We start from the raw sequence: 24,381 nt of genomic DNA on the forward strand, positions 1-24,381 counted from the left end.
GGCTCCCAGTCCAGAGTTTTAACACACCCTGCTGTTTAGTAATATCCTCTTCCAAGCTCATATTTTCATCTTGTCCCTGGTAAGGCCAGAAAAATACAACTACAAAGGTGAGGCTTAGCAAGGGAAACAACTCTCTACACAGTCTCTGCACAATCCCTTCCCACTAGGGGCTTTTTCTTTTGAACGACTTGATACCCCCGTAAATCCCTAGGCCTGGAATGCGTGTATTTAATTAGAGAGAACCAGGTCTTATTGTTTGCTTTTCCAGCCAAACTGGCTTCTGAGCAACAGAGGAAAAACTGGACTTCAATGGTGCTTGGTTTTGTGTGGTGGCTCTGCCTAGAGGTAGAGGGGCGAGCTGAGCCGGAAGCTGGGTGACCAGAAGCTGTGTCGCAGCAGAGTCCTGACCTGGTCAACTGGTGCAGATGGAGGCTTTGTGGGCTGTACCCGCGTTAGGCCTTTTCTTGTGAGGACTGTTGGGTGGACTAGTGCACAGCGCTGAGAGGACTGATCTAATGCCTAGCATCCCAGTCTCCCACCCGAGAAGCCAGGCTTTCCTCCTGCGTGCCTGCTGCCTCGGGCTTGATTTGCCTGACTCACCTCAGTCTTAACGACAATGACACATGCAAACAGCACACGCATTTAGCAAGGAGCAAGCCCCACTGAAGTAGAAGCCTAATTCTAAGTTGCACAGCAGTTTGAGCAAAGAAAACCTCCTACGTATCTGAAAGAAAACAATAGCTTACTTCCAAGGAGACTGGAATTTGTGGCTCTTCCAGCACAGAATAGCATGATATTGTGCTTACAAGCGAAGGCGAAGGCTCGGGGGCCAGGCTGACTGTGTTCCTCTCCAGCTGTCACTTACTAGTTGTGTCGCCTTGGGCAACTTACTTCTCTATGCCTCAACTTCCTCACCTGTGAAATAGACCTAAATCATAGGAGGTTTTTTTGATGATTGAAAGAGTAAATATAAATCATTTAGAAAGATGCCTGGTATGTAGGAGGCGCTATGTGAACTATTGTTCCCAGGACTCCTCCTAGCAGTGTCTGCAAAGGAGTCATAGGAAGAACAAATGAAGGTGCAGTCTCCTGCGGTTGTTTGAAACACCTGTTCTTTGGGTTTCCAGAAATTGGGACAAATTCCAATATTGAGGTGATTTCCTGTCAACCAGATGTGTTAACATCATCGTGATCCCTTCTTCTCTAAATGGAAGTTGAAAATTTGTCTTGCATAGCTAAATCCTGCAGACACACGCATTCTCTCCGAAGAGGGGAGTGGTCCTGTTGCTGCAGCAGAAATGAATACTGAACTGAGCACACAGAGTGAAGGGCCCTTGTAAAAAAAGTAGCAAATTAGCAATGATTTTGCCAGCAGTTTTAAAACAACTGGATTGAAAGCGATTTCAATAACTACATGCCTAACTTAGAGCTGCACTCGAAGCATTTAGTAAACATGTCATTCCAGTATTGAAAACAGCATCTAATCAAAGCATGTTTATAATTAGACATCACATATAATATCTCTCAAAATTATCTTCCGCCAGGTGAGATGCCATTCCATGGAATGCTGGAATTGACTGTTTGTTAGGCCTTTGTTATTATTAAAAAGAACAGGTTGGGGGTACCAAGAGAGACTCAGATAAATGAAAGTGCTTAATTTTAATTAGAGAGAGAGAGAGGGAAAAAACCCAACATGGGTAGCTTGTACGGAGAACCTTGTGCCAGTAAAATCTGCCTCAAAAGGTATGACTCTATATTAATTTAAATCAGACAGACATTGGCACTGCGTTCTTTTATTTTTCATTAACATTTTGATTTAGAACAACAGATTGCTGCAGTGAGGGGACAAGAACGGCAGCCAGTGAGCCATCTGCCGAGCATCTCGCTGACGATTCCACTAGCAAAAGAAGCCAGTGACTCTGGAATGTATGCAAGAGGGATACACACCATTAGCTAAGTGACAGGATGAGAGATGGGAAACTTTGCCGGGTCAGAGGAGACAGAGATGGAGAAGGCAAAGCAGAATCCATTCTGATTGGAACTTGAAAAGATCCAAGTAATTGCAACAGGCCAATAGGATGGCTGTCTGTAGTGGGGTTCCTTGTAGGGCTTTTTTTTTTTTTTTTTAATTGAAATTACAGGTGAGACGAGGAAAGGAAAGTGACAGGCTAACCACACAGTAATTTGCCAGGCATCTCACATGGGATCCATTTTCCAGATAAGTGAAGATTTGCCCCTTTAGACACACCAACCAACTCTTGAGCCATTTGAAATGGGCATCAATCTAAAATGGAAACCCCCCTGCCTGTCTTTTTAAACACAGGAGAGCAGAGGCACACCAAGGTGGGGGTGGCGGGAGTGGTCTGCCCAGGATACAAACAATAAGAGGGTGCATTATATGTAGAGAATTTAAAGACTAATGAATTGTCTAAAAGTACCGTTTTCTTTTTTTTTTTTTTAACAGAGGTACTGGGGATTGAACCCAGGACCTCATGCATGCCAAGCACGCGCTCTACCTCTGAGCTACACCCATACCCCCTAAAAGTACCTTTTCTTATCACTATGAACAGGCAATTCTAAACACTGTCAGTGAAAAAGAAATACTCCTCCCAGCTGGGATGGACCTCTCCCATCCTCCTTTCCCCATGGTACCCCAGTACAATAGAATCAACACAATTTTGTATTGATGATTCTGGGTCTTTATCGGGAGCTCCAGTTCCAGCGCAGGCTGTATTGGCCATGAGACTATGTGGCCTCTTAGGCCCACTGGTCCCTGCACTAAATAGCCCCAGGCTGCTGTACTTTTATAGCTGGTTATTTTGCATTCTGTTCCCTCACTGTCAACTGTCACATTTCAGTACACCTGCTTCTAGGAGCACCCCATTTCTAATGTGTTATCTTCAGTCACCTAGGAAGTATTGAACACTGTCAGCCTCACAGTGAGAGAAGAGATAGAAGGCTATGAAAATAGACGATTAAAAGCACAGTAATCTGTATCCTCTGCATAATAAGGCGTGGAGGTGTGGGATGCATTATAGAAAGTTTTTCTTCAAAAATGGTTAAAATAAAAATAGCACTTGCACTGCTGAAAGATGTATACTTCAATTATCTGGAAAAATAGCTCCAATGGAACCGCTCATTCCTTTACAATGCAAGGTAAATGGAGATAGTGCGGTGAACGGGTAGAGCACAGGATTAGGAGACTGATTTGGGTCCTGCCCCTATCTCTGACTGGGAGCAACACTTTAAGTTCTCTGAGCCTCAGTTTCTTTAACTATGAAATGGGGATAGTCATAATATCTACCTTGTCTACCTTACTGTAAAATGGATTTTTCTACCAGCATCCCATACCTCCAATCCAGAATGCCCCTGTTGAATTGTAAACATGCCATTATAGGGACCAAAATTGGGGGGGGGGGCTCTGAAAAGCCGAATAATTTGCCATCACTTAAAAGTTATGGTCTTGATTATTAGCTCAATATTGATTGATTTACTGCTTTTGATTTTTAGCTCAGCATCTATTTAGCAGAGAGTGGAAAAGTATGCTCACTGGTGGCAGCTCTTACTATGTGCCGGGCATTGTGCTGAGCATTTGCTGTGAATTCTCTCATTTGATCTTGACAGTCACTCTAGCAGGGAGGTAGTATTGCAACTCACAGAGGGTTTAGGTACCTTGCTGACAGTCACACAGCTGGAAGCGGCAGAACCAGAATTCTAACCCAGGTCAGCTCTAGCTTTAAAGCCCATGCAATATTGTCTCTAATATTTGGAGCCCAAACTTGCCTACTGGACTGAACCAAACCAAAGCCTTAGAAAGGACCAGTTCTATCTCCTTACCAGGCAGCTGGGGGTTTGAGAAGCAGGGGAAGCCAGGAGATATAAATTCCAGGGAATAGACCTCTGCTGTGAATGCCAGTCCTGAGTGAGACATCTTGGTGGAGTCTGGGGCCTGAGCTCCTGAGCAAAGGAGGGCAAGGAAAGGCGCTGAGCCCCTCCAAAACTCCCCCAGGGAACCTTGTGGTATCATCTGAATTAAATGTATTTGAAGCTGGAAGAGACCTTCGGGGGTCACCTAGTCTAATGGCCTTATTTTCCAAATGGGAAAAGGTGAGGAGGCCCAGAGAGGGGCAATCATATCGCTAGTTAGTAGTGACAGGGCAAGAGTGAGGGCTTTTCTTCCACAACATACTGCCTCCCTTATATGTGTGGAAGAATTTAACTCTGAACAAACCAGAGATTTTAGCAACTCATTTTGAGCCCACCAACCCTAAATATCACCTTTTATCCCCCTAGCTTAATTGGAAAACACAGTCACAATTCTGAGGCCGTAACTTCCCTATGGCTGGCAGAGAACTGGTCATCCTCACTGATTTTGAGCTCAGAGATGAAAGATGTCCCTAAGCAGCATGAATGTATTGAACCTTCTCTGACTGTATGCTTAGTTTCAGCTGGCACCAACTCTGGGCTAAGGGTGCCCATATGTTTACTTTCCATTGGATAAAGTCGGCCTGCCTCTGACTTGCCTGAAATTTGTTCCTTTCCAGTTTTCAGGGGGTGCCTCTCGCTTGGTGAGCAAGCTCATTTGACCCTTCCCTCCATCTTGCTGATTTCAGACTATGGCCACTTCCTCCAGACACAAGAGGCCCAATTTGGGCTGGCCTTCGCCTGTGAACATTTTACCTGCAGCAGCCAGTGATCCCTGCGGCATGATAGAGGGCTTTTTGATGCTTTCGCCTCCCTCCCCTCAGTGCTTCCTGGCCAAGGCAGGGAGGCCTTCTCTGCAGGAGCTGTGTGGAGGACCAGGCGAGGCTCGGCTGCCTCTGGCAGTAGGGAGGATGGGCTGCACTTCAGGATGAGGGTCAGGGGCAAACCTTGATGGACTCTGTCCGGGCCACGGCGGCAGCTGGGAAAGGCAGCCAAAATTCTGCAGCTAAGAATAGTGAGACCTCATCTGGGTTTATCGTATTAACACATTTCACACTACATTTCTTAACGGACTGCCTTGTTGGGTGGCATTTTTAGTCACCTTTGGAGCCTGCTCTTGAAAAACTCCTTTCTTGTTTCTTTTTAAAATAACCTTCTGCAGTGTTGAACTTGAAAAGGTTGTCAGATGGAAGTGTTTATGTGCTCTCATCTCAATTAAAATAGCGTAAAGATGAAAGTATCCAACACGTATTTACCGAGTACCTGGAGGGATATAATTCAGGGGATGCAGTGATATCTGAGCTGCCATCAGCGCCGCAGCTCTTGCCCGACATCGGCTGTATGCATGCCAGGGCGAAATGAATCGTCTTCTGGCTGTAATCAGTTTACTTCATTCAAACAATTGGCAATTGTATTTTCAAGCAACTGGCAATTTCATCTGCTTTACCAAGTTTTCCAAAAACACAACTGAGGACTGACTGCAAAGATAAATATTAACAGTCAAAGAAAGGCCATCTGCTGTAGCGGTCATTCTGGGGACAACGCAAGTCCCTTGGGAATCTGGCCAAGTCTGAGGGCACTCACCCACCTGACTGAGACCCCCCTTCTCCCATCACTTTCTGGCCCCCTTACTCTCCCTTACCTGGGATAAAGCTGGCGCTTAAAAATATAGTAGAGCTATGTTATATGTGGTTTGTCCTTGCAATAAAATGCCAATTAATCAGGTCCTACCTACAGGAATTCCACAGATAACTGGATTTTTTTCCTTACCTTTTTAGACAAAGGTCAATAAATCAGGAGCTGCAATGACTGCTTTAGGACTCTGCTCAGGAAATCAGGAGTCCTGAGTTCTCATCCCATTTCTCTGACTGGCTCTGTGACCTCAAGCTCTCTCCTCTCTGAATCTTTTCTTATTATAACATTAAGCTGTTGGGTGAGATGGTCTCTAAGTTCCCTTCTCTCTACAACAGTCACTATTTCCCACATTAGGGGTACAATTTCAGAAACTCTTTCTAGGCTCAGGCTATTCAGCCTAGTCTCCTGCACCTTCTGCATCTCTAATCCTGCTGACGACAACCACACATTACATCTAATTTTATATCCCTAGCAATCATACTTCACAGTGTTCAAAGCACCTTCGCATTCATTCTCTCATTTGATCTTCATAAAATCCCCATAACGTACATAGCTCAGGCACTATTATTCCCATTTTGCAGATGAAGAAACTGAGACAAGTAAAAGAACTCATGCAAGGTTATTGGATCTGAAAATAGCAGAGAGGAAATGAGAAGCCAGGTATTCTTACTCCAAGTCGGGTGCTTTATTCCCTTGACAAGGAATAGAATATATGATACTTTATATTTTATGATGTGAATAATGGCAACTCATATTTGTTGAGTGCTCACTATACACCAAGCACTTTCCACATATTTTATCATTTAATTTTTACCACAACCTTATGAGGTGGGCACTACCATTTTCCCCATTTGTCAGAGAGAATAACTGAGGCGTGGCGGGGTTAAATTCCTCACCCTTTGCTATATCACTAGAAAGTGATGGATCCAGGCTTTGTGGCCAGAAAGTCTGACTTCTGAGCATAACCACCAATGCTGTATCGCCTGTCTTGGGTTATATAACATGTACCTTAAAGAGGCTGGATGGTCAAGTTCTCACTTTGGTTGCCCTATCTGGTGGAAGAATAATGATCATTCCAGAAAGGTCAAGGCAACTAATCAGTCAGCAAGTATTTATTAAATATTTCCTAGGATGCAGATATTATAGGAGGTTCTGGCATACTTATAAACCTCAGTGAATTGGGAATCCACCAAAATGCATAAAACTGGGTAACGGTTATATAAATCATGGCATCTATATGTCATAAAATGACACTATGTGATACAGTAATTTATAGACATTCAAAAAATCAAATTCTCAAAGAACATTTAAGAGGTCCAGAAAAATGTACCCTATATAATATAAAATAAAAAGGCAGGATACAAATTGGTACATATAGTAAAACTCAAAACTCAATTTTGGGTGATTTTTTTACTGTACTTGGATGATTTTTCTTATCTATGTTTTTAAAGGGTTTTTTTGTTTGTATGTTTTGTTTTTTTACAATAAGCATGAATGAATTTTACATTGTAGTTTCTATAATCATAAAAAAATGTCCAACATGTAAAAAATCCAGTTGGGGTAATGTGACTTATGTACATGAAACAATCAGAGAAAAAAAGCTACCAGTAAATGGTAACATCATGAAATTTGTGATGTTGCTTTAGTACAACACTGCTGGTCAGGTTACAGAACACGGTGGAGAAGACCCTGCTCTGGGAATCTGGCAGTCTAGATTCTCATCTTGCTTCTGCCATTCGGGAGATGCATCACCTTTGGCAAATCTCTTCTCCTTTCTTGGCCTCACTTTCCTCATCCACAAAATGAGGTAGTTGGACTAGAACTACTTGATCCATCGCCAATAGTCTGCAATCTATAACAGGACTTTCAAGACTTTGTTTTGCTCATTCCTGACTATAAATCAGAGGATGGTAAAATGACAGGTTAACATTGGAGGCACTAAATGGAAGGTACCATTAACTGGGGTGCATGAAACTCATGCTTTACTGCATTTCTAATTCACTTGCTATGGATTTATTCTTCCCCTCTGCCACCTATTTGAAAAAGACAGGGCTGTCATTATTTTCATATGTAACATCATTATGTAGCAGTGAAAGTTAAAAGAAAAAGGCTTATGTTGGGAAGACATCTTAGAGAGGTGCCAAGAGTTAGAAGACCTGAAGCAGAATCTTGGCTTAGCCATCCACTGGCTGTGTGACCTTGGGCAAATTATTTAGCCTCTCTGTTCCTTAGTTTCCTCACCTGAGAGGAAAAAGAAAAGATTAGTGATCCCATGAGGGCACACAAAAGTGGGCATGGCTAGGAAATGAGAAGAGGAGGTGATGCAGGTGGAACAAGCGCCCCCTGGGATAGGGAGGAAAACTTGCTTTTGGTCATCACCCAGGTTTGGGTCTGCTGGAGACAGCATGCTGGAAGATCAGCCCAGAATACAGAGGAGAGGGTAGGAAAAAGACAGCACTGCCTAGTGGCCCTCAGCTGGTTCCTTTCTAGTGAGTCTGTGCTTGTGGCATCGGATAGTTAACCTTTGCTCTGGAGAGAATGGAGACCGAAATGCTGGAAAATCACATTAGCAAAATTTCTCTTTTAACCTTTTCTATATCTCCTTCCTTTGCTATTTTTGGTCTGACTTAGGCAAGCAACATCAAAAGAAGAAAATCCATCCACTCAAACTGATATGCTCTAAACTTCCAACCACACATCATCCTTAATTAAAAGAACTCAGAAAAATCCTGGCTGGGAGAGCTCAACAGGCACCACATTTTCCCTTGTCTAAGTGAGGATTCCAGGACCCACTTTTCTACTCTCCCACTTTCAACCACATTAAAATAGACTTTACATTTGAAGAAAGGTTATTTTTCCTTCAAGATAGCAAGTGCTAAGGTTATCATATCCGTGCTGCTTTATCCCAAGCATATCTAGTTCAGATAAAAAAATCAGAGGAGATCATGACCTTCTAGACAATTTCACTCAGTGGTGGCATGAGTAAATGTACTGGTGTATATTCCCTGACATTTGGGGGCATCAAGCCAATTCTTTCTTTCTCCTTTGCTTTGCCCCAAAGGAAATCCCTTATCCCCGAGGCAGCGTTGCGAGTACTCAGAGATGTCCCCATCTGGCCTGGTTCCAGCTACAGAGTCACGGACGGTACAAATTAGTCTGCAGGGCTTTAGGGATGGCCATCAATGGGAAGAATCTGTTCCACAGTTTGATTTTGACTGATTCTATTCCTCTCCGCCAATTACCAACCACCTCAGTACTCTGTGTTAATAATAGTTACCATTTATTGAACACTTACTACACGCCAGGCATCATGGTCAATAGTTTACATGAATAATCTCATTTAATCTTCACAGCAACTTTATGAGGTAGTTACTATTATAGTCACCTTCATTTCACAAATGAGGAGACTGAGGCTCAGAGATGTTAAGTAATTTGCCCAAGGTCACATAGTGAAATAAGAGACAGAGCCAAATGCAGACGGTCCAAATTGGAGCCATTCTTTGCCCTCTGGTCGCTCCAAACAAATTAGGAGAAATAGCTTTCTGCTAGGCCAGGGCCAAAGAGCAACCCATTTCTCCAGAGAGTTAGGTGCCAACCCAGGAGCCAGGAGAGACTGTATGCTCCGGTTCTCTTTACCCAGGAGAAAGCTCAGCTTTCCTCATTGCTTCCTTCTCCTCATGTTCTATCAATCTACAGGCAGTAGAGGGAAGAATTGGGGACAGTAAGAGTTGGGACTGACAGAAACCAGGAGATCAAAGGACACTCTTAGCAACTCTTGCACAAAGTTCACTGAACTCTTGTAAGAGGCTGTGATATTTAGTCAAAGGGGTAACTAGATTCAGAGATGTGCCAGAAGTGGGTTTCCGTTGAGCTGTCATCATCTGGATGGCAAGAGACTAAAATGATTGTGTAATGTGAAGTGTTACCAGGAAGTCGGAAGGACCAGGGGAAGATGGATGCAGTGTGTAAGTGCCAGGACAGTGCCTGCCCCAGAGGCGGATGGGCAGTGTGGAGTGCCTCTCCCCTCAGCTCCCTGGGCTCTTGACTCCAGGACCCATGGAGAAATCCCTCTCTCCACTGGTCCTGCAGTCCCAGTCCTCCGGTGAGGCCTCAAGCAGTTCCTTGTTGCTCTTCCTGTGTCCCTCAGTGGACAGTCCCATTTCTAAGAGAAGCTCCAGGGTCTGGCTGCAGAGCCAGTCAGTCCCCCGGGTGCTTGGCCCAAGTGTTTTCTTCCGAATTAACCATCAGAAGACATGTGGACCCCTCCTGGGCCTTTCGGAAGTCAGGGGGACTACATGTGTATTGTTTGGATAATGGATTGTCATAAAAGAATAGAAAGGATGACTCATTTTGTGATTGGAAGCAGATGGGGTTAGAGATGAAGACAGTTTATTTGAACCTGCAGTTCTTGGATTATGTAGAAAAATGAATCTGAGTTTTTGATCACAGAATGTCTGAGCTGTCGCTCACAAGAGGCAAGCTGGGTGGGCAAATTTGGATGCAGGGGTGAGAGATGTAGGGGGTCACCGTGGTGGGCTAGTGATCTGAGAGGGTGCTGTGATGGTGTTCTTGGCCGAAAAAATAATCTTGGGTTTGGGGACGAGCTGAGAACTATAGAAAGGCTCAGAGGGCAGCTGCTCAGGAAGGAAATCTGGTCCCTGAAGTGACAAGAGATTTTACTTTTCAAATGAAACTAGGTTTCTGTTTTTAGGGCAAAAAGCTCAAAGGATTTTAAACTAATGATTATGCTGATAATAATAATATCCAGTATGTGCCAGGCACTACTCTAAGTATTTCACGTGGATTTGAGAATTAAAATGCCTAATAACCTCAGGAGGCGAGGGCTATCATTACCCCCACTTTCTAATTGGGAAATCTGAGGCACAGTCAAGTTAAGTGACTTGCCCCAAGGTTTCACAGCTAGTAAGTAGGAGAGCTAGGGTGCAGGCAGGGATGAGCCCCAGCTGACTGGAAGCACTGCCTACTGGTTTCAAGGATTCAATAGTTTCATCATAGTCTTATAAAGGCAGAGACTAGATGAATATGAAGAGAAGTTTCTAGATGTAGTAGAAGAATCCGAGGTGCTTCATTTTGGATGATCTTTCCTCTGTAAGCAATGAAGTGAGATTATTACCAGAAGGGGAGATCGCAGGAATTGGACAAGAGTGAATGGCTGGATGTGAAAAATGGCAGCCTCCTCAGACATCATCCAGAAGAGCCTCCCCATTTTACAGTAAGCAATGACACACACACACACACATATTCACATACACAATAGGTGTGTATGTGTACATCACACAAATGACAAATGATAAAAACTAGAAGCAGAGAATGGAGTGGCTTGGCCAAGGTCATCAAGGCAGTAGGTGGCAGAGTTGAGAGTGGACCTCAGATCTCCTAATTCTTGCTCCATTGCTCATTCCACTGGACTCCATATCCCCCTACAGCTTTTACTGTTTCCCAAGGCCATAAGAAATATGGTATCTCAAATGTTATATTTTCTGTAATTTACTTTATAAGACTTCAGCATAAATTGGGTGATATATGTGGCTTATTCAGTCTGAATCTACACCCTTGGGGTGGTCAGTTACCCCTATTGGGAAATACACAGTGCAGGAGTGGTTATCCAGCATTTAATAATTCTAATCAAGAAGTGGTTCTACAAGCACTTCAGGTATCTCTGAACACCAGAGGCTTTGTTAATTAACATTAAATTTCTCATTGGTGAAATCAGCAGTGTTTAACATATGTGGATTGGCTAGAAATATGGTAGAGGTGTTCCCCAACTAGCAGGAAGGAGATAGAAGGCTCTAGCAAGCTCTATAGTGTTATCCCTTAGAATGGTACCCAAGGCTTAATTTGTAAATAGTCCTGTGCGCAGCCATTGTTGAGGATTCTTGGTTAGCTGCATCCTGCCACTAGGGTATTGTTTTCTCTGCCTCAAGTGAACCTTCATGCAAGGTGCTGTTGGTGTACCTAAAAGGAAAGGGAGCTGGACTTGACTGAGCCTACTGAACAGGCAGTCCAATTATTTTTATGCCTGCTTGCCATTATTTTAATGAGAAAAAGAATTTTGTCTGAGGCTTACTTTTACACCTGGTATTGAGGTTATGGGGAAGAAGACCCATAGCCCTCCTTCTAATGAAGGTAGGCTACTGATATCCAACAAAACCCACCTGATGATTGTGAATGACCAGTTGGCTTAGGTCAGTTTATAACTCCAGGCAACTTACGTTAAGTCTCTATTTTGGACCCGTCTAAAGTTGGTGAGCCTCTGTCTTGGGGTGTCCCCCTGGGTAAATGTTGAAAGAACCTTACCTGACCCAGCAGCGTCGCAGTTGTGGGCCTGCGATTTGCATGTACCAGAATCTAAGTCATTTCCCCTATAGCACCCCCTGGAAGTACCTCTTTTGACCTGCTGAGCACTTGTTAATGAGTCTGTGCCAGCGTTCTGACCTTGCTGCAGGCCTCAGCATTGCCTGGGAGAAGGTTAGTCAGAGTTGAGCTGGCACTCAACCGTGAAAGGCCGCTGGATATACAGTGTCTGCATGTAGGGCCATAAGGACAACAGAAAGTTCTGCTATATTGAGTTAGCTTGATGGAACACTAAGAAGGGAAAGTCAAGATAGGTTTTTGTTTGTTTGTTTGCTTACCAAGGAGAGATTTTTCTGTTTTTCTCAGTACTTATAACTACCAGTTAACAGAGCTTCCCTCAACCAGTAACTTAGCTGTGAGAGGGAGATGGATAGGGGAACACAGAGGTCAGAAACTGGTACCTTCCACCTCCCACCACCCCAAGTCCTGTTGCAGATGTTTGTCCCATGGTGGTTTGGATTTGAATGTCTTCAGGTAGCAACACAGACCCTCCAGACTGCCACAGGCCCCACCACTCCATACCTAGCCCAACTTCCACATTTCTGTTATCCACCTGGCCCCTATAATCAATTGCAATTTCAACCCCAGGGGAAATTGAGTCCAAACTCTAGAGGCACGAAGATCTCAGGTAGAATCCTGGCTTCACTAATTAGCCAGCTGTGTGACTTTGAGCTAGTCGTTTATATATATTGTGAACTACCTCCGATTCCTCTTTTAAAAAATGGGGATGAGAGTAGCTCCTTTCCAGCAAGGTTGTGATGACTCCATGAGCTAAGGTATGTAAAATGCTTAATGCAATGTCTTCCACATGGCATGGGTTCAGTGAATGGGAGTTATTATTATTACTTCAGCCCTGGTTTTAAATTTGTTGATAGCAAGGATGGCCACAATGAATGCTATATAAACTGATTGCAATGCATCTATTTTTAACAAATGGGTTAGTATTTACCATGACATCTCCTTTATAGCATGGCTAAGGACTGGTCATTAGCTAACAAGCAAAGAAGGGAAGAAGCATTGTCAAAATGTAAATCAGTTCCTTGTCTCTATTTACCATCTCAAAGAACATTTTTGCTTTGCTCATCTCAGAGACTGTGACTTGAGGCTAGTCTCTTAGTGCTTGCAAGTCTTGAATTTTCCAATCTGAGAGCCAAACTCACTAATGCTTGCATGGGCCAACAGCACCTCACAGAAGAACCATGTGTGAAAGTGCTTGGTACAATGTGTAGTGCTTAGTGCGTGCTTGACAAATATTCAGTCTGAATCCATAGATCTCTGTTTGCAGTACCAAGGCTAATTAAACTAGTGATTCCCAAATTGAGTGTGCGTAAGAATCACCCATAGAGCTTGTTAAAAAGTCCTGTCCTTATATCTTCTGACTTAATATGTCTGGAGTGTGACCTAAGAGTTCATATGTTTAACAAGCATCTCTGGTGATTCTGCTACAAGTGGTCCAATTCAAGAAATAATGTTTTCAACTAACCAACAAGTAGCCTTGGAAATAGTAATAAGATGTAAGAATATTTGAGAATCTATAACAGGTTCTGACTGACTGGATATTCATGGCCTTACTATCTTAAATGTACAAAGCTGTTCATCCACACAGAAACCCACATCCACCCAATTATTCTTCTGTGGGCTGGGTCCTGATCTCTTCCTGTCTCATCCATTATTGGTAGCTGGATCCCTTTCTGGGCAGCTGCAAGGAAGAGGGCCCTGATTGCAATGAGTAATTGGCAAGGTAGATCAATCAATCATAGATAACTGACAGGGGACTGTTTTTGATTGAAACATTTTTTAAAAGGTTAAAAAAAAAATCCTCACCACCCCCTATCACGAACTGATTATGCTTCTGAAAATATCCCACAGTAATTGTGGGGAATCCAGAGGCTACGATCACCCATCACAACAAACAACCATGCACGGAAGAGAGAGCAGACCCACTACCATCATAAGGGTGTGACTTGAAGTGTCAAAAGCAACTAAATCGTTAGCAAATAAACTATCAGAATTTATCTATGGAGAGGGTCAATTGTTGCAAACTAGGTGATGTGTATCTGAGGGATGCTTCCTCATCTTCAAGAATCTCCCTGTCTTCCCTGAATGCCCACCATCCATTTGGCACCCCATTTCTTGGGCAGGTGCCTTCTTCTAGGTCACTTACCTGTCTTGGTAAACCTCGGAGGAGGAGCCTGCAAGGTAACAGGTGGTGATCTGAGCAAAGAATTCTGGTTGAAATATGGATGGCTGATAAGGATTGAACTCATCCCCTTCCAGATAGCATGCTGGCATTTTAGTACAGGCCTTCAGTGCAGGAACACAGATAAATTTTTGTGGAATTCCAGACTAATGGCAGACTGTTGGGGGGCAATATTTTGGGTAAGAGGGTGCCATTTGGCAGTCCTCAAAAGACACTGGGTGAGCTTTTCATGACTTCCCTGGAGCAGTCCTCAGCTCAAATATGTCAGAAAGTGACACTACTTGCCCCCGCCCCCCCATCCTCTGTCTCACAATGAGTGCCTGGCACCGGCCTTGAAAATGGAGTCAATTTTTCAGGCTCTTAGGGAAGCAGACAGAATTTGGGTTGTGTTGTACTTCATGTTTCTAAGCCTGTTGAAGGGAAGTCAGACAGCTGAGAAGCAGGTGCTACATGCCCCCTTCTGGCATGCCTTGACCCAGAGAAGCAAAGTGGAAAGGCAGTTGGAACTGCATGCCAACCTTAGCTCTCTTGGGCAGGTTGTTTCTAAAAGGGACACTTTGGGATATGGCAAGGAGTCAAGATACTGTCATACTTGCTCATGAGCTACCTCCTCTCTCAGCCTGCCTTCCAGTCCCCATTCCGAATCCCTACAAAAAGCAACTTGAAGTAGATGCTCTCATCAGACATCTAGTCATGCAACCTCCAGATGTGGCTGAAATGAACACAGGGTTGTTGGGAATATGATAGGGACATATTTTAGTCAGAATGGGCCAAATGTGTCTCTCATAGAATCTTCTCTGGAAGGCAAGAAGGTACAGATGTGGGTAAGAGGTGGTCTGGGAGAGCCTTTTTCTTTGGTAATCACAGCCTCAGTGCCCTGGACTCTTCTTACACAAAGTGTAGTTTAAGTACCAGCAGGATTGGCATCAACTGGGAGCTTGCTAGAAATGCAAATTCTTGGACACTGAAGACCAACTGAGTTAGAATCTTCATTTTAACAAGATCCCCAGGTGGCTGGTGTGCATGTGAAATGCTGAGAAGTGCTGCTCTAGACTGAATTGTGCCCTGTAGGGTTAAGGGGTCATGGCCAGCTGTGTTTCCTCTCCTCTCCCTTACTCTGGTTCTCATGTCTCCTCCAAATAAGGACAAATGATGGTTATATTGAGGACAAGTGCTAAAGAAGCCAATGGCAGTTAGGAACTGAAGGGAAGGGAAGTTCAGACAGAGGGCTATAAGCGTGTCTCTGGCCAAGGCTCAAACAGAATTTCAGAAGAGAGTATTCTGGTTATTTCCATTGGGAGGGGCCAGAGTGTACACTTGAGAAAAGGCAAGGAAGGGATGGAGGGAGCGGGGAGGAGACACTGCTCAGCTCGCCTTCCGAGTTTCTCCAGAGGTAGATGCCGCCTCATAATCACTGCATTCTATATGCCATCCTAGGGAGAGGAGGCTCTCATTCTGAGAGCCAGCTTCCTCCCCACCTTTGTCCCCTCCTGTGATGGCTCTCCATGCCAGCGCATCTCCTGCTAATGCCCACATAGGCACCTTCAGATTCTACCCCAACCTTTTTTTTTTTTTTAACATTTTTTATTGAGCTATAGCAGTACCTTTAAAAAGTTTATACTTTTAAAGAAACCAGTTTATTGAGGCATGATTGACATACAAAAAGCTGTATCCATTTACTTCCTTAATAAAATGAATCCCTGTGAACTTTGGCTGCTTCCCAAATTACCACAAAGGCTTTTTTTTTTTAAAAATTCAACATGGTCAAACTGCACCTGCCCTATGTCTTGGGTGTCCTTATATCGAACCCACCACACGCAGGCAGCTTTTGACTTTGGTCTGTAGAAGTCTTCCAAGACCAGGGTCAGCTAATCTCTGGTTTGGGTAGCATGAACAGCTAGCTACTCTGTACCTCATGTCCAGAAACACCCGCATTTGAGTATCCTTCCTTAGAATTGAGGCATTATGGTTCCCAGAGTCCCTAGTTTTAAAGCAAATACTCCCCAGTTAGGTATATTAACCCCTAATCAGCCAATTTCAGCTTATATTCTTATATTCGATAAAAAGCTGTCACCCCCAAAGTAGAGGACAGGTCCTGAGGAGGAGGGACCAAGAACAGAGACATCCTGATGGAGAAGCAGCATTAGGTCTGGAAAAGTCCAGAACGGGAAACAGTTCCTATGTAAGTTTACTGTGGATGGGATATCAGAATCAGGGGCCAGTCAGACCAGCAGAAAGGCCTGGGCTGGGCAGGCAGAGCAGGACGGGAAAATACTGGCAAGAGAAGAGGGAGAAGTGTGAGGAGACAGATTCTGCTTATGATAACCTTTGGCCAAGTAATGGCCCCTTTGGGGGGCTGCTGCCCAAGCTCAAGGCGCAGCCACACCCAGGCTGAAGCTATCGGTAACTCTGACTGGAGTGCGGACAACTCCTAAGCAGGGAGGGACTTCCTCTTGTGTCTGCACAACTCCTACACTCCAGCTGGAAAACACCCAGAGTCCCCGCCTAGGATTTTCATTGCACCCTCCTGTGGACATTTCATCCACTGAGACCCAAAGTGTCAAAGCCAAAGGAACAAGTCAAAACTTGTTTCTTTTTAATGGGCCAGGTAAAGTAAGCAAACCATTTTCCTGACCTTCAGAGAAGATAGAAAATTTTATGACAGGTCCTTCAAATATATTTGCTGTCTCAGTCTAAGTTCAAAGTTAAATCATCTGAATTAGCCTGTGTGTCCCCCTCCCCTGAAGTTATAAATGCTACCTTCGAAAATTCCAGCCCTCTCTTAAAATCCATGCTGTCTTTTGATCCTTTAAATCTCTTACCCACAAAGGAAGACTAATAGCGATGCCTCAGAAGCTTCATTTAGTTTTCAATCTGTTCAACTGAAACCAGCCAATCACCTCTGACTCCTTGTAATCCGGAAACTTCAAAATATATCAGGAACCAAAAACATATCATAAAAATCTCAACCAGCCCCCAGTATTCTCAGTCTTGGGGAGTAGGGAGGGAAATACAGAATTAAGGAAGTGCAGAAGTGGGGGATGTGAGAAACTAGTTGCATTTTAAGGAAAAGAATTAAAATTGGTGAGAGAAAAAAAAAAGACATGGCTCACTTTATAGTAGGCATAGATGGACAGCAAAGTCGTTTTTTTTTTGTTCCTACCCCTCAACCCCTTCCTGCCACCCGCCCACCCCCTCAGTAGATCAGCAGGAAGCTGCCTTCTAGGGGAGGTAGTACAATTTGCTGGAAGCTCACCTTTCCAGCCTGCTGATTGCCATCTATTTTTATGGCCCAAATGAACAGCATCACCTTCCTCTCTCCTCGCCACATAAAAAATAGATTAAAGAAAAACCATAATAAACCTTGTGAGAAGGTGACTTAAATCTTTGACTGGCACCATGGAAGGCGACCTCTTCGTGCTTCACTGGGCTAAGCCAGCTGGCCAGAGGGGCTGAGAAGTGAGCTCAGCCAGCGAGCCTGTTGAAGACTGGCCAGCAAAGAAAGAGCCAGAGAACAGCAGAGGAGCAAAGATGGGGGAGTTGAGAGTGGGAGGTGGAGGTGGAGCTGGTGCAATCGATATTGGTTAGTGTGTGAAGATCTGTTTGAAGGCAGGAGCGGTGAGACCGCGGGGCTTCACCCTGGTTCCAAAGATTACATGAAAAGAACAAACAAAACCAAACCTACCAAAGAGCAGAGAATAGGATCAGGGGAGACATTTCTTTCCCAAATGGACTTAAACAGTTAAATGGATCCTGGCAATTAGAATAATTATATAATTAGATTGTGACTCTGTGGGCAAGAGATGGAAACCCGTCTCAGCTAAGTACACTTGGTAGCGAAACGCTCTCAGTTATAAAAGGAGGGTGCTCTCAGTTAGCAGGTATATTTCAAATGGCTCGAAAAAAGATTTAATGGAATAAAAATTTGCGGCTGATGAGTTAGATTTAGCCAGCAAAAGGGATTCTGCCTGGGGCTCCATTAGAGCCTGCACTCTTAAGTCCCACTCTCGGTTCCACCATCACTACTGTGCCTCCATCAACAAACAGATTTTTATTTAAGCCAACGCGTTAAGAGCACAATTCCGTGGTGAATAACCTTTGTTACATTTGCCTTTTCCTTGCTTCTTGCAAACAGTGCGTAATCCATGAGCACATTTGTTGGCTGTAAAGGTGTACAACAGCAATTTTTGCAATGACAGTGCGGAGAGGGAATATGAGATCTGTGTGCTAATGAGCTGACACTGCAGAGGCTGGGGCGATGTAGTGTGGAGTGCACTACAAGTGCACAGCAGCAAGACACAAGAGGGGACTTCAAGGGAATCGGAGGCATTTCCTGAGGAACCAGGGCAGCAAATCCATGCCAGTGGGACCCAGCAGTCCCCTGGTGTTTCCATGTCCCCCAGAGCCCTAGGATGATAGAATCTGTCTTTTAAAGAACAGACATGTGTGTACATCTCTTTTGATATATATGGATTATGTGTCTATGGGTGCCTCTGCATATGTAAGAATGTATGTGTCCTGAAATCATAATATTCACACCATCTTTCTTCCTGTGGCTACCTAGCCAAATTGAAAAGTAAGGCGACAAACTCAATTAATCCCTATAAAATAGGAACATGTGCTCCAAATCAGATGAGTCTCTTCGATAAACTTCAATTCACCTCTGAGCTGAGATCCCCAATGAACCACCTTTCAAAGCCAAAGATGCTTTTATTAGCTTCTTAAGACGGGGAATGAAGTTGGAGTCTGTCTTAAGCAAACCTCTTGGGAGTTGTGCAAAAAAAAAAAAAAAAACCAACGGTTGCTGGTGAAGAAGAGTCTTTAAATAACGGATGCCTGGGATTCATTGTAAGGAAACCCTCCGAATACATTGGGGGAGGGAGCCAGAGAGCAGGGACACATACAGAAGGTATTACCTTTTATTTATTCTTTGGGTATTTGTTTACCTGCATATCTATGTCCTCAAAAGTGTGTGCCTGCTGCAGGATTGAGGATGCAGGAAAGATCATGGGAAGAAATCAACGCTAGTGTCAGGGGAAGCTGAAACTGGGAATTTGGAATAGGAACAGGGGAAAGTTGCTTTAATTTTTGCCATCCTATTCCATATTGAACCCGATAGGAGAGATGGGTGACAAGATCTGGACTTATCTGGGGTTACTCAAATTCTCCTTAGGTCTCCAAGGAAGGGCAGGCCAGAAGATCCAGGGCTTTTTCTCCTCTGTGGAGTAGTGCAATCAACTGTAAGAATGGAACCTGGGGTCACCTGCCAGGCTTTAGTGCTGAAGTAGTATTATATGCCAACATCTGTGTATGTGATCTTCACTGCCATGAGAAAGAGAACATTCAAAGCCAGTGAATGAAATGAGATAGAACTGCAGGGCTTCCCTGGCCCCATCAAATGACTGTTTTCTGCATTCAGAGACTATCAGACTGTGGTTGGACTAGTCATTTTTCTCATACTAAGATCCTAGGCAGCAGCTGCAAGGAGACAGCTTTGAGATCTGGCCCCCATTCAATGATTGTGACATTCAGAGAGGACTGTTTTGGGGACCAGAAAAGATGACAGCTTTCCTCCTCTGTCTTCGGAGCTGCTAAGTCTGAGTGTGCAACAGGCAGCTGGGTACACATCACTGGTTTCTGGAAATTTCTCCTGTGTGTGTGCATATGTGTGTATTTGGTAGAACTAAAGGCAAGGTCATCTTTTTGTGTTGTCTTTCCTGTTGCCGAGTGAGTCACACCCCTTATCCCACACTTTCAAGCCCCAGCCATAACCCAGCTTTGTAAGCTTGTGAGCTGAAGTGCTGTGGATTGGGGGAGGGGTGGCGGTTGATCAATTTCTTTTCCTTTCATGGCTGTTCCTTCATTGCCTTGAGAGGTAAGGCATTAAGGTAACTCAACACCCATATGGATGACTTACTGCCTGTTCTCAAACCTGAGCTTTTCACATGGCAAGGATCATTTCCTAGCTACTCCTTGAGTAGGTTTTGATGGCCCTGAGCGGGCGAGTGTCAATCTGATTTGACCACAAAATACAAGACCAAAAACCTTGGAAATCAATCATTCCTGAGAAGTTAATTAGCACTCTTATCTCAGTCCTCATCAGTGGAAAGACACTAAAGTGGGTTGAAATAAATATCATTCATTATTAATAATAATAAATCTGGGTAGTTTCATGTATTTGGTTTTAAACCTGTTCTAATTGATACTTAGGAAGCTGCATTTGAAATCCAGCCTCTTGACAAGATCACAGCACTGCAGGATTAAGAGTCAGATGTGTGTTGTAAGTGTGCTATAGAGACAGGCTGGGATTACCGAAATAAGATGCAAAGTATAGACAGACATTTTGTAACTTTCACACTTAGCTGGAATTAATAAGTTCCTATTTTTGTCAATGTCGGAAAGCCAAAGAATGTCAAATACAGAGAATCTCAGAACATGTTCATATAAGGATCTGTATTTTCAGCTAAATTTTTCTTAAAGCTGATAACTGTCACAATTTCTTGCAAAGTACTTCACCTCCATCCCCTTGACCTACGTTTTCAAATCTAGGGAGCCTGTGCCCTTGGAGACCCTTTCAACAGTTTTTGGAAATCACACACATATCCTTTGAGGCAGAAGAATTTGAAGAAAGTCATATACAAAGTTTCACCAACCAAACAGAAGAAATATCATTTTTTTCCCTGAAGGAAAACCGAAAACCAAAAATTCCAGACTACACCAATCATAAAAGCAAAACATATTAATGCCATCATCAGCCTCATTGCTGTGAAAACTTTTAGTGAAATACGCTTAGATGAAGAATAATCCGTCTTTCTTATAATACCTTCTATTCAAGAAAAACCTGTGTCCAACAGGCTGTCATTCGGGTTCTCGTGGTTTTACTTCTCAAAATGTCCCCTTTCCACAGGAACAATCATTGGGCACAACTAGCAGTTTCAGAACCAGCTTTGGGGCTGATGAAATTCCTCCCTTTTGATATTCAGTTTTCCTGCTGCAAGCCTCCCCCTTCCACCCTCTGCTCTAAGTTAAGAACTGTGGTGTCCTTAACAGTGATGGGGGGGGGGGCCGAACAGCACTAGGGGAGACAGAACAGAAGTAGCTTTCCAAATAGTCACCTGAGCACTTTCTCCCTTCCCCTCAGTTTGCCAGGCATTCATCACTTGTAATCAGTTTGTAGTCTTATCAGTTTGTATCAGAGCTCTCTTGGTAAGAAAGGTGATATTCTAGGACACAAAGAGGCCAGGGAACCCAGCCTGATCTGCCTCTCAAGGTCACTTGTTTGCAGATATTCTCATATTTGGCTCCTTTATATTAGGCAATTGTCAAATTCAGCTCATTCCTAAAGCCAGGCGCTAGCTTTAACAGTCAAGTAGTGTACATCCTGAATTGACTCAATCAAGAGGCTTCTTTTTTTAAAACCCCATCTTGAGAAATTTCCCTGAACAACCATGCTATTTTTTCCCCAGCCCCTCAAAAGGGGGTGGGGGAGGGATTGTGGAGGAGGGAACACCAGTTTAACAGAGAGGAAAATGAAACTTTTGCATCAAACATTATTCACGACAGAGTTTTGTGCACTGCCTTAAGTCCCTCCCTCAGCCGGATCCTCCGGGAGCTGATTTATGTCGCGTGAAACCTGGACTGACTAGAGCCCCTAAAATGTCTACTGAGGCAATCGCCCCCGACAGCACATACTCCAAGTCCCACAAGCAAAATGCAAATTTTGGGTCCCAAAAGAAGGAAAAGCAGATCTACTTACAAGCGTTAGTCACGGAAAAACTATTAGAAGAATCCAAGTGATCTACGTGGTAATTCAAATGGAAGGGCTTCTCGGTGGTGTTCTGGTTGGTGTTGTATAACTGCACGGCAAAGCGGAAAGCGCTATGCTCCTGCACCGTGTTTCTCATGAAAAGTCCACCTATAAGCAAAGGGAACCGAGATTTGGCTTGTGTCCCCCCAGGAGCAGTTAGAAATTGAGGAGCACTAGAGATACGAGATAACCTCAGTGGTCCTGGGATGCACGATAACGATTGATTTTCAACCTGTGTGTCTCTGAAGACTCTTTTGAGCTCAAATTTTGGCCAAGAGAAACCTGGTTTTCTTCTAGACTAAAGAGGAAGAGGAGAGTCTGGAGAGAAGGGGGAAGGGGAAAGAGGAGAGAGGGCTGCTCTGGGGTAGGACGATGGAACCAAGAGTGGGACTTGGCTCTTTCTCAGGCAGTAGCTTCCTCTCCCCTCTTGTCGCCCCCCGCCCCCCGCATCTCTACAAGCTGGTTCATCTTTTCCTGGCGCAAAAGGAAAGGTTGCGAAGAAAAACAGTTTCATTCCCCGCACTGCCCCATCCTGTTCTCCATAGCCTCCCCCACCGCCCATGACAATACAGGGGCTGCGTTCTGTAACGGCAACAATTCTAACTTCTCGACTTGTAAATACAGGGAGAAGCCGAGAGAACTCCGTCCCAGCGCCCGGGAGTCGGGCTCCAGACAGACACAGCGGAAATTCATGAATTCGTGGTCTGCGTGACTTCGCCGCTCGCTGGCTCAGCTCCTAGTCTCACCCCCGCCTCCTACCCCATCCGCCACCGACCTCGGCTGCTGCCCGGGTCTGGGGGATCCTGAGTGGGCTCCCATCTCCCCCAGCACTAGCTCGTCTCCGGGGACCCGGAGACGCGGGATGGGGCGCCCCGGGCCAGGTTACGCGCCCTGGCGCGGCCAGACAGGCGGCATCACCCTGGGACAACTTCCAGCGGTGGCACGCACGCCATGGCAAAGTCCAGAGCAGCGACCCGAAAAGCCGCGACTCTTCGCCGGGATGCAGGCTCCCAGCCCCCTGCGTGCCTCCCCTGCTCCGCTCAGCTCGGAAAACCGGGCAGTCCGCCCGCCCCCAGCCCCATGAGACCCCTCTCTTGTTCCCAGTGCTCCCCACACCAGCCAGCTCTCTAGGGCTCAGATCCCTGCAATTCCTGCCCGATCGCCGTCCCCAGTCCCTTCGCAGGCCATGCAGGACAGGGACCCGCGACCGCAGTAGCCACGCCAGGGCAGTGGTCTCCGGTGCAGGAGAGCCCGGCCCGACCCGCTGGCTCGCTCGCGCTTACCTATGCTGATGGTGTTGGGGAATCCTCCGTGAGAATGACCCAAAAGCCCCAGGACTAAAAAGAAGACCGCCCGGAGCACGCTTTGCCCCATTTTCTTCTGCCTGGCCATGCTACGCCTAGAACGAAGCTGACAAGAGCATGGGCGCAACTCGGGAGTCGTCAAAATAATAATAGAAAAAGAAAAAGAATTCTCCGGCTCTTACACCCCCTCCCCTCAACTTGCTCTCGCTCACTCTTCCTTTCCACCCCACACTAGTCCTCCTCCTCCACCACCTCCTCTCTCTCTCTTGCTCTCTCTCGCTCTCTCACTCTCTCTCTCTCTCTAGCTCTCTCTCTTGCTCCCTCTCGCTCCCAGGCTCTCTCACACCCCCTCCCCGCCCCCCACCTCACTTCTGTCTTCACACCAATCTGGAAGGCGGGTTCATTCGTTGCAAGCTCGGTTCACCAAATCAATCTCTCCCCCTATCACTGGGAGAGAGAGAGAGAGAGAGGGGGAATAAAAACCAAAAAGAAACAAAAAAGGACAAAACACCGAAAAACAAAACAAAACAAAACAAAAAAAACAAACAAAAATCCCCCAAAAAGAATGAGAGAGAGAGAAAGTAAGAAATTAAAAAGAAAATCCGAGACTTTTCTCCCCCAGAAGATGGTGGGTCTAAAGAGGGGAAAAAAGAAGGAAAGAGCGAAAGGCTCAGCGGCGGTGGATTGGGCTCTTCCAATTGGGCCGGTAGGGGGATATTGATCAAAGTTGATCTGACGTGGAATTAAAGCCGCACACCGCTTAGCTCCACTGCAAACTGCAGCCGCGGACTGCAAAGCCTCGGCGCTGGCGTTTGTCAACACGGGAGATGGGATCAATAGAAATACACTTGTCCCCACGTGAGCCAGCCTTTCAAGCTGCAACCAGCTTTTTAAAGAAAAAGAGAACGAAAAGCGGCATTGTCTGTGCGTTTGTGTCTCTGTCTTGAAGAAGAGGGTCTTGAGAGGGGCGGTTAGTGGTTACTCCGGAGTCTTTGTAGAGACTCGAAGAAGCAGTTCCCATCACAATGCGCCCGAAGATGCTGCGCATGCCCGGGCCGTGCCGCTCAGTTTTTACAGCGGAGATCCGAGGGTCAGTGAAGAACCCCCACCCCCACAGCTCTGGGAGGCGAGGACCT

The 24,381-nt window shown here is 45.0% G+C and overlaps 1 protein-coding gene across 4 annotated transcripts in view; it reads right to left on the reverse strand.

The window, feature by feature from the left end:
* The window catches only part of GRIA3 (glutamate ionotropic receptor AMPA type subunit 3), a 262,136-nt gene extending 238,055 nt beyond the window's left edge, over positions 1 to 24,081 (reverse strand). For 2 of the 4 annotated variants that reach the window (XM_010991645.3, XM_064482784.1), the window contains exons 1-2: positions 23,225 to 23,598; positions 21,891 to 22,049 (exon numbers count right to left, since the gene is read on the reverse strand). In XM_010991645.3, coding sequence (XP_010989947.2) covers positions 21,891 to 22,049; positions 23,225 to 23,333 — 268 coding nt within the window. In that variant the 5' untranslated portion in view covers positions 23,334 to 23,598. The other 2 variants (XM_010991643.3, XM_010991644.3) reach the window with 2 other exon arrangements.
* Positions 24,082 to 24,381: the final 300 nt, after the last annotated feature.

Source organism: Camelus dromedarius, chromosome X (genome assembly GCF_036321535.1).
Source record: "Camelus dromedarius isolate mCamDro1 chromosome X, mCamDro1.pat, whole genome shotgun sequence".
In the NCBI taxonomy this organism is placed as follows: Eukaryota; Metazoa; Chordata; class Mammalia; order Artiodactyla; family Camelidae; genus Camelus; species Camelus dromedarius.